The 11,140-nt window shown below is 37.0% G+C and overlaps 1 protein-coding gene across 1 annotated transcript; it reads left to right on the forward strand.

The window, feature by feature from the left end:
- The first annotated feature begins 2,696 nt into the window (after positions 1-2,696).
- Positions 2,697-10,461, forward strand: adra1ba (adrenoceptor alpha 1Ba). Its single transcript, XM_082140293.1, has 2 exons — positions 2,697-3,996; positions 9,678-10,461. The coding sequence occupies exons 1-2, from the start codon at positions 3,075-3,077 to the stop codon at positions 10,247-10,249; spliced, it is 1,494 nt and encodes a 497-aa protein (XP_081996419.1). The 5' UTR covers positions 2,697-3,074; the 3' UTR covers positions 10,250-10,461.
- Positions 10,462-11,140: the final 679 nt, after the last annotated feature.

The following is an 11,140-nucleotide window of genomic DNA, read 5'->3' on the forward strand; positions in this document are numbered from 1 at the left end:
AGCGGCGATGGTATTAAATGTAATCGCCTTAATTCACTTGGCGTGCGTTTGAGCTAATAGTTGGATGGTTTTCAAGAGCTATACAGTGCTGTGGGGTATGTGTGCATGTGTGTATTTACTGCAGTGGTCACACAGCGGCCTGGCCTGTGTTTTTCCTGAGCTCAGCACTTACGTCTGGGTAGAAATGCATCAGCCATACATTTGGTGCCATCGCCTACCGACCCATCCACAAAGGATATAACTTTCCCCTTCACGTCACATGCTCTGCTGTTTCCCATTAGCCTCTGGGAAGAGTGCAGTTTGGGACTGTGTCTATTTCATTTTGTAATGAACTATCCTTAAGGTTTGGGCTCACTTTTATGTCACTGCGAACTCTCTCAGAGTCTGTGCTCTGAATTTTTAATGAAAAGGCTTATTTAATTTCTTCACAACAAGGATATTCCTGCATAACAGAAGGCTTGTTTCCTCTTTCACAACTCCTGCTAGATGTAATTTACTTTGATTTCAGTATAAATTAGTTGACTTTCAGGGGTTTTCATCCATCTGTTTGAGTTATCTGTTTTCTGTTTTTGTTTTTTGGCACAAGCCATTAAGTGCTTCATCACTGTCAAAGTATATTCCTGTTTGGCTGGCATTTGCAAAGAGATTGAGTTAGTGGCTAGTTTATAAAATTACAGATGATTTGCGGGAATATTTGGACACTCATGGCAGTCTTTAAAGATGGCACAGCCAGGCGGCATTTGCCAGTGAATGACTTTGTGCTCTCTGCAGTTCATTTGCGTAGGACCAGACACATGAAAATGTGTTCTAGGACATTAAATTGAATGTCTTTTTTTTTTTTTTTTTTTGTGCCATTATGCCAAACTTGTGGACAAGTGGCATGTGTGACATTTTTGGTATTGTATATCTGCACAGTAAGTCCTTGAGACTTAAATTTGTACCTAGATAGCATCACGCATCAACAACCTTGATATTGTTTGCAAGTTTTCCATATTTTAAATCGCGAATGATCCTAAGAATAGAGCGGTTGGTATGCGTTGGCATGCTATCCTGTTGACATTGCATTACATTACCTGACAGCACGCTGTGGGGCCTTTAGTGACCCCTTTATTATAATTTGCATGTGTCACCATGACGACAAAATAGGTGTAATATGACAAGCTGTTGTGACATTTGTTCTTTAAAACTAACTAGTATATTTTACCTTCTAGCAAGTAATACAGTAGTGAAGTATTTTTTCACTGCTTACTAGATATTACTTACTTCAGTAGTGATCTTTTAGATTTATCATTAGTCACTGTCTTAGTACTGAAAAGTAGGCCTAACTACTCCACAGATCACACAGTTTTGCCATTAGACTTTATTGTAACCATTTATTGTAACCAGCAACTTTCCTTTTCTCAATAGTTACAAATGATTTGATTTTAATCGCCATTTGTAAATACAAGTGAAAATGTAAATAGCAATTATAATGCCACACTGTAAAAAAAAAAGTTGATGCCTTAATTTTTTAAGTACAATCAACTTGGATGTTTAAGCCATTTCAACTTAAATTACATTAAACTCAATAAAAAAAAAAATAGTTGAATCTTCTATAACTTATAAAAAAGGTTCAAAATTGCTTAACTTATTTTAAGTTAAAGCAATGTAAAAACCCATGTTGTCATAAATTATTGATCATACAATTTTTTACAGTGATTTGTCTAATAAATAGTAAATAAACAGGAGCTAGTCTATTCAATTAATTCTACAGGAAAATCGAAGTTTGAATAGTTATTAGTAAAAGTAAAGCTGGAAATGAGTCAACTGGAAGATAAAGAGGGATCCAGCAACACTTTGTCTATCTATCAAAATGTCAACGTATTTTGGCTTTCAACATCTACACCATAGAATTTAATAGCACCAGAGTTGGGGTAACACATTAAGTAACGTGAGTTATGTAATCAGATTACTTTTTGTAAAGTAATACATTTCTTTTAGATTTACAACAAAATAAAGAATTCGCTTTTCAAATAAGTAATGCAAATTACATTGTTTTCCCATTAATTTACTGACAGCTCCCCTATCCTCACGTTGAGAGAAATCGGGAGTAAGTGTAAATATGTTGGTTTTTCATTTTGGTACTAGACTAAATGTGAGCATGTATTTACTCTCACTTGCACAAAAAGATTCAGTATTCCGAAAAACGAATTAAACAGTAAAATGCATAAAATATTATGCAAACCTGCAATAACTATTAAATAATGCATATATAATTACTCTTTTTAATCTCACTTTATTAACCAATGTATTTGCTGCTGACCTTCATTTGAAAAACAAACAAACAAACAAACAAGCCCAGCCCAGGTTAGAAAAAGTAAAGGGAAAGTAATGTAATGCACTACTTTCCATAAAAAGTAACTAAGTAACTTTTTAGGGAGTATAGCAATATTGTAATGCATTATCTTTGAAGGTAACTTTAATTTATTTCTTTATTTAATTGTATTTCTTTATTTAATTTATTGTAATGCATTACCTTTAAAAGTAACTTTCCCCAACATATGACTGGCACATATGATTAGCAAAGGAATAAGTATGACTAAATGACTAATAAAAAAATTTAGTTAATGAAACTGAAAAGACTCTACTGGATTACTTAGTAAAAACAAGTATTGGTAACATAAAATAGATACTAGTAAAGGTTTTAAGGAATGAAGGTTACAACGGCTTGCCATATGTGTACAGGTTAATATGCCGTGAAGATGTACCTCTTTGCCAGGTCTGTAGTCTCCACAGGGGAGGGGGTTTGGTGGTGAATGCAGGAGTGGTCAGAAGCAGTGCGGGAACACCGGGAGAGACACTGCGGAGAACTCAGCCAACCAAGTTTGTGGACACGCACATCTTCAACTGGACTTTCTACAACCTTTACTATTATGGACTTTTCCTATTGCACGCTTGTTGCGCAACAGAACCGGATCCTTTGAATTGGTAATTTTCATGTCTGATCCTTTTTTTCTGGAATACAGAAATAACAATTTGCGCATTTGAAGGTGAAAACTGCTCTTACTTTGGTATGGAGGTACTGCAGAGGCAAGATGAGTTCTGATACAGATCATTCCGTGAACTTCTTGAGCAATGCTTCCTCCGAACTGTCCGACAATTCGAGCTCCGCGGGAAACGGGACCGAGCCGAGCTCGTTCAGCCTCAGCCGCGCGCTTCCACTGGGCATGGTTCTGGGCGCTTTTATTGTGTTTGCTATCGTGGGCAACATTCTCGTTATTCTCTCCGTAGTGTGCAACAGGCACCTGCGCATCCCAACCAACTACTTCATCATCAATTTAGCCATTGCAGACCTGTTGCTGAGCACAACTGTCCTGCCGGTGTCTGCCACGCGTGAAATTCTTAACTACTGGGTATTCGGGAGGATCTTCTGTGACATTTGGGCTGCGGTGGATGTGTTGTGCTGCACCGCATCCATCATGAGCCTGTGCGTAATCTCCATAGACCGTTACATCGGGGTGCGTTACCCACTGCAGTACCCGAGCATTGTGACTGAGAAAAGGGCGCTCTTGGCCATGCTGGGTGTTTGGGTTCTTGCCTTTGTCATCTCCATAGGACCTCTGCTCGGGTGGAAAGAGCCTCCTTCAGAGGATGACACTGTGTGCCTCATCACAGAGGAGCCGTTTTACGCGCTCTTCTCCTCGCTGGGCTCCTTCTACATCCCTTTAGCGGTTATTCTGGTCATGTACTTTCGCGTGTATATAGTTGCCAAAAGAACCACGAAAAATCTCGAGGCCGGAGTGATGAAGGAGCACATGGACTCTAATGAGCTGACGCTCCGGATCCATTATAAAGGCTCTCAGACGCAGGATGACTGCAGCAAAGGCCACTTGAGGAGCTCGCTGACAGTCAAATTACTTAAGTTTTCCAGAGAAAAGAAAGCTGCTAAAACGCTTGGTGTTGTAGTGGGCATGTTCATTCTGTGCTGGTTACCATTTTTCCTCGCACTACCTATCGGTACGTATGTTTTATAAACCCTCAACCAAAAATCAAAAGACAAACCTTTAAGTATAATTACACCCTCACACACCATCTTCACAAATTCATTGTCAACAAATTAAACATTTCAGTTAAAGGGATAGTTCACCCAAACATTCTTTCATTATTTCCTCACGCTTAAGTTGTTCCAAACCTGTATGAGTTTCTTTCTTCTGTTGAACTAATAAGGAGACATTTTGAAGAATGTTGGTTAACCAGGTCAGTTGACGATAGCCATTGACTTCCATAGTGTTTTATTTTTTATTTATTTATTTTTTACATGAAAGTAATGGCTACACTGTAAAAAAAGGATTTTTTGGTGAAGTAAATACTACTGAAAAAAACAACAATGTAATTTACATGAAAAAGTTAGTTCAGGCAAGAATTAAAAAAACTATATCAGTACTTAATTCAAGCGAGTAGAAATGAAAGCGTAAATATCAACTCAATAAAATTAAGTAAAAATTACTCAACTTTTCTGATACTGGGGTTCCCATCATGCACTGGACCTTGAATAATTAATGAGGTTCATTTTTCACTGGTTTCCAGCTGTATTTACACTGTTTTATCATTGCTTTTGTTGTCAGGATTAGTAACTTGCCATTTTGTGACATTTCGAGTAAATTTTCTACTCAAAATGACACATTCAAACACAAAAACGATCCATCAAATGTTACCGTCATTGTGTATTGTCTACCAAGTATTGAGGTCTCTGCGTTCACATGATGCTTAACATCTGACATGATGTAGTATATATTACTTAAATATTCTAAGTAAAGCACTTACTATAAATGACTGGTATAATTCAATATTATTGTTTGAGTGAAATATAATGCAAAGGAAATTTCAACTAAATCGATAATAATCAACCTTTTACTAGCCAAGTTAAAATTACTTATTTTCTTTGTTACTTTCACTTAACTAGGTTAAGTAAAGTTTACTTAATTCCATATTCCAAGTAAATTTAACTTAAAGATTTCTAATTAAAGCTACTGATAAATATATTTAGGTTTTTACTTGGCAAATCTTTGTAAATTTACTAGCATTTTCTGAGTGAAAAAAGTTGCCTATAGCTTTTTTCAAGTAAATCCTACTCCAATTTTTTTTCAGTGTAACGTCAACTGTCTGGTTATCAACATTCTTTAAAATATCTTCTTTTGTGAAACTCATACAGCTTTGGAACAACTTGAGAGTGAGTAAATGATGACAGAATGTTATTTTTTTTGGGTGAACTATCCCTTTAAAATGTTTCACTTGTGGTTCTGTGGTGCTATGGCCCTCCTTGCATGTAAATGTAACAAAACAATATTTAATACAATTTAAATGTGAAAATAACAGGCACTGTTTTAAACTTAACTTAAACTTTAAACTGTATTTAAGACAGATCAGTACAAGTCAAACAATGGTTTTAGGTTTATAGCAAAGGCCTATATGTTTGATGCACTTTATATGCAAAAAAAAGTAGAATTTTTTGTCTATAAAAATTCTCTCTCCCTGTTTGAAAACAGTGTTTTCAGAACATGTTTTTTGGTGGGCTAATGTGGTCTACCAGCCTGATCAAGGTCTTGTGGGCCCTACTAGAAATCAGATTTGTAGTTTATAAATTGCAGCAAACATATAACTTGGCTATAAACTTAAGCTCATGATCTGTTCCACATTTAAATCATATTCATCCTAATTATATTTCTAAACACAGAACCACACTTGCATCACATATATTTCATGCACACATATATTTCAAACAAAGTATTATTGTTGTTGCATAAAGGAGTCCAGGACGTACGATTAGAGACAGTCTGCCCCATTATTTCATTAGTGTTTGATAAAAGATAAAGTTCAACCTTGTTCGACAAATGAGAGACAAACCCATGTGACATTACCACAATAATTCGATTTTTATAAATATTTGTAACAGCGTGTGTCTTCAATGGAATTTATCGCCAATTACAGCCGTTCCTGAGGTGGATTATTAACAGTTGAATGCATGCAAAATATTCTTGTCGGCTGTAGAACCATGTCATGTAGATGTATTGCGCATTTTCACACTTTTAGAAAGGGAATATGGATTATGTAAATATTTTTAGGGTATCATTTAGGCCTATCTTTCTCTTTTATTGTGGCACTTTGCTGGTTTTGCTCCATGCATTGCAAGATACCATATATGATGTAAAATAGCATGCTATATTGTATTTTAAATGATATACTTATAGTTTATTTTGGTTTAGTAGTTACTAATAAAACATGCAAGGGTATTATACGCAGTTGAATGAACGGTTGCACAGTCACATTGCTATTGCCGTGATTTAAAATAATCATAGGCAGTAATTTTACAGATTGAATGTCAAGATTGTGCCACTTCTGACACTTTAGAATGTGATCCTGTTGCCAGGAAAAACTACACGTCTCTAACTCAAACGTTTCATTTGTTAATTCAGGTTCTGTTTGTGGTAGCCATCTCAGACCTCTCAGTCCAAAATGTCTTAAACTGTTAAAGTTCAATACTGTTTACTCACGGAAAAGAATAGTGTTGAGTTCTGTGGTGGACGAGATCCAGTGGAACAGATGCAGAAGGTTAATTGCAAGGACATAACATATGACCTCACTTTATTTTTTTCTTTTGCAATATATTCTAATCACTGACAATGAAGCCTTGACTCGTGCGCTGGTTTGAATTGAAAGCAACGTCTGTCATTTGAACCTGATGTGTGGTCATTTCATTTAGCAATGGATGAGTTACTACAGAGCTGGTCCCTGAAGCTTGCTGAGGTCTCCTGGTGGAATGCACTGGAGATGCCAATGTCTTCAGAGCTTTCTCATTCCCAGGCTCACTCCCTATCTTAACCCAGAATTTTCTGATGAGGTGTGGGAATATAGAAGAGGTACCATTCCCACCACAGAAAAATCTGGTCAAAATTTAATCACCCTCCTAGATTCACTTCATGACCTGTAAGTTCAACTCCCAGTGACCTTCTAAAGGGTCATATTAGCAGATGGGCCGATATGTTTTTCCTGCAAATGAGTAAGGAAATATTTTGAAGGCAAATATGTGTTTGGCCTTGAGGAGTTAACTTCCCTTCTTTGAGCTGCCTTTGTTTTCATATGCCATGTTATGAATTTTGGAGTTAACTGGTAAATGAGAAGGTTGCATTGCATCAAGATTTGGTCATGATGCTAATGTTCGCAGGCAACGTTTGACTTCCTTTAACATTCTCATTTTTATCATGATATTCATTATGCTTTATTTCCACAAATACTCTGCCAAGTGTTGCTTTAGCTTAAAAGGCCTGCAAACATTAATTTACTTTTTTTTATGATGCAGAATAACACGTTTTCTTTCCTGAATGGCAGATTAAATTCAGAGTGAATACAGATCATTGAAAAATCAATGACCACTCTGCCACCAGGCCACATCCATCAAGTGATGTTTTTTCTCAAAGCGGTACTATTTTGGGCAATGATGTCTAAAGTCTTTATTTAATCGCGGATTAAGTAAATAGCCAACAACCCTGTCATGTGCGGCGAGGTTTCTCAAAATGCCAGCTGGACAACAGATCTGAAAAGAAAGAAACAAGGTTGCTGTAAGATTGTTTGTTGACTTCTTATAGTGCAGATTGTCTTAATTTATAGATGCTCTGGCATTAGAGATGTCTGAGTGACATGTGATTTAGAGAAGAAAGAGGTGAGAACATCTTAGCGTAATGGAATAATTCACTTACTGGCAGAGACAGAAGCTGACTGGAGGGCAATGCTTCACACCTGTGGCTCTTCTTGAAGTGTGGTAATGAACCCAAGTCTCATTCTGACTTGTACTGATATACCATAGCAAATTAGACCAGATCATCTCTCGCTTCAGTCATGCGTCCTGTTCATCTGAGCAAAAAAAATGCCAGAGGAATTATTGAAAATATAAAACATATAAACTTTCAGTTGAACAGAGTTATGTCTTGTTGACTTATTTTGTCTTATTAGTAAGATCAGACCAGAGTGAAGGAGACTTGAGCTAAAAAAGGTTACGGGCTGCACATCAGGCATTTTCAGAAGAGTGAAAACGTGGTAAATCCCTCAGGGAAGAGTGAGTTAGTAAATTCATTAGCAGAGATGAACTACAGTCAGAGTCTGGGAAAAGCATGATGGATCTGTGTGACCTTTTATTTAATGTTTTAGAGAGCGAGGGAATGGAAACCCGAGAAAGATTTCAATTTTGAAAATGGCACCTATAGAAGTGCCAGACTTTTTGGTTGTTGCTTTAAATAGATAGTTAGTTGAAGCTGGAGTAAATTTGTAAAAGCACTATAAATCTTCCTTATGAGGTTTTGGAATTTAAGAACTTAAGATAACCATTTTAATAAAAGCTTGCAGAGTGCACAGCGAAGAGCAGGTTATTCAAATTATGCTCTTTATGGCAGGATGAGAGTGTCCAAAAATAGACAGGTTTTACCTTTAAACAGAGACCGAATTAATGCTGAATTAGAGGCTGACCGGAAAAATATTAATCTCACGAAACCAGTCAAGAACATAAATGGATTATATTCCACCCCAAAATCAATACACAGAAATAAGGAATTATATTTTGCTAAATTTATATACTTAATAAAAAAATGTAACACTGTTTATGTGCAAAAATCTTAGGCACGTTAGTATTTCACCCCCAAAAATGGTTTTAAGCCAGTTATTTTTATCTTTTGCTGTAGTGTGTCAGTAGGAAATATCAGTTTACATTTCCAAACATTCCTTTTGCCATTAATTGTAATAATCCAGTGATATTTTTGTATGCACAAGGAGTCTGACAACAGCCGGTATGATCCACACAGAGATCTGATCTCACCATCATCATGTCTGTCTGTGAATACATGAAGAAACTGAGACAGACTAAATCCAGAAGAACTGTGGCAACATCTCCAAGACGCTTGAAGAAACCTTCCTGTAAAGCTGAAAAACTGTGCAAGTGTACCTGGCAAAAAAGCTGTTTTGCAAAGGGCGGTCACACCAAATATTAATTTGATTTAGTTAAATTAAGTTATTTGATAAATAATATCTCTTTATTACAATATTTTTTTAAAGCATCCTCACTTTACAGCATTTTTACACATGTGCCTAAAACTTTTCACAGTACTGTAGCTTTGCAGGTATGTTTCTTTGCTGCAGTTCTTCTGGATTTAGTTTACGGTTTCTTCATGTAATCACCGACAGACTCGATGATGGTGAGATGATGGTTTGGAAATGTAAATTGATATTTCCTACTGACACACACTACAGCAAAATATATAAATAACTGGCTTAAAACCATTTGGGTGAAAATACCAACATGCCTAAGCTTTTTGTACAGTATGTATATAGATTTGCCATTGTGACATTTTATTGACCATTTTAATGACGATTTCCTACCCTTCATTTTCTATGTGGTGATGAGAATTGCGGATATATATATTGTCAAGAAGATTAAAAGATTAACAAAAAAGATCTTGATGGTTTTGATTCTTCAAGTTCTTTAAGGTAACACTGCTGATTTAACCTTGAATGTGAAGGATGAAAGATTCTAGTTGTGTTTCTGCAGATACGTGCGAGTTGGTAATGTCTGCCATCTATTGGTGACAGATGAAAAAAGTCTACGCATGCAGATTGTTCACAATGAAATGACCTCTCGTTTCCTCTATTTGTAGGGTCATTTAAGACCAGTTTACGACCTCCTGAAACATTCTTCAAAGTGATATTCTGGCTGGGCTACTTCAACAGCTGCCTGAACCCCATTATTTACCCCTGTTACAGCCGTGAGTTCAAGCAGGCCTTCATTCGGATCCTCAGGTGCCAGTGTCAGCAGAGGAAGCAACAGGGCTGGAGGGCGTACAACTACCGCGTCCAGACGGGCTCGGCCATGCAGGTCTACACAGACACCAGCTCCATTTGCATGAATGGTAGTCAGCAGACCCTGGCCCCAACGCACCCCAGCCCAACATTATTCAGCAGAGTTGTGGGCTCTCGTCCAGCATCAGGCCTTCTTCCAGGCTGGGTTCCCTGTACCTCATCTTCCTCTTCCTCCCTATCTGGGAGCCCTTTTCCTGGTATGATGAGATCCAGCTCTAGGGTGACGAGTCCCTGCGAATCTAACAGGATGGCTTCGCTGTTCCCCAGTGGGACGCATTCCAAAGGACCTCAGCATGCCAATGGACAGAATGGAAAGCGAGACACAGAGCATGAGCCAATATCTAGAACCGCACCTGAGACTACTATCTAGCTTGGAGTCAAGAGTGACTTACATGCCAGTGATTTCAGTCTTTCAGTTTTTTTCCGGACAGATCTGATACATTATTGTAGATGTGAAATACATTGGGCTTCTTGTCGTGCATGTCTACATTGTTTAATTTGAGAGTTGCAGTAGCTATGTAAGGGATAATGTACAGTCAGCTTGTAATTATTACCAAATAAACCCCAACAAGGTGATCAGGACGCAGACGTGAATAAGTAAATAAATATGTGGAGTTAATTATTTGATCATTTTATCTGCTTATTGTCTTAAAGCTTCCGCTAACAAAAAGTAGTCCATGGCAATGTACAAATCAATTGACCTTGCAACAAGGCGAACAATATTACAGTACTATATTAACACAGACTTCACAAATTGGCAGCTAAGACTCAAGATGGCGGCAATTGCGTTTGTATAAAATTATTTCATTATACATGAAATAATGGTTTTACACTGAGCAGTCTGACCCCATTGCCATGCATGATGACGAATATAGCAGGCATTAGTGCCCGCCCACTTTTTCAGCAGCACTGGTTCCAGAAGTATTTTTCCTAGTTTTCCATAGGGATTTAAAAAAAAGTATTTGTTAATACGTTTATTGCAAAATATGCATATGTGTAATCAGTGTTGGGAAAAGTTAAGCGGTACAAAGTTTAAATGCGGTACAATATTGCGTTACTCCTTAAAAAAGGTAACTAATTGCATTACTTAGTACTTTTTATGGAAAGTAATATGTTGCGTTACTTTTTCACACCTGTGCTGAACTTGGTTTTATGTTTTTTATAATAACAAAAGTTCTATTTTTGCCAAATGTAAAGGCCCTTTCACACCAAAAGTTAAATGACTCAAGAGAATAAAAGTTCGACACTCTTACTTCAGCTA

This window comes from Leuciscus leuciscus (assembly GCF_965113295.1).
Source record: "Leuciscus leuciscus genome assembly, chromosome: 16".
In the NCBI taxonomy this organism is placed as follows: Eukaryota; Metazoa; Chordata; class Actinopteri; order Cypriniformes; family Leuciscidae; genus Leuciscus; species Leuciscus leuciscus.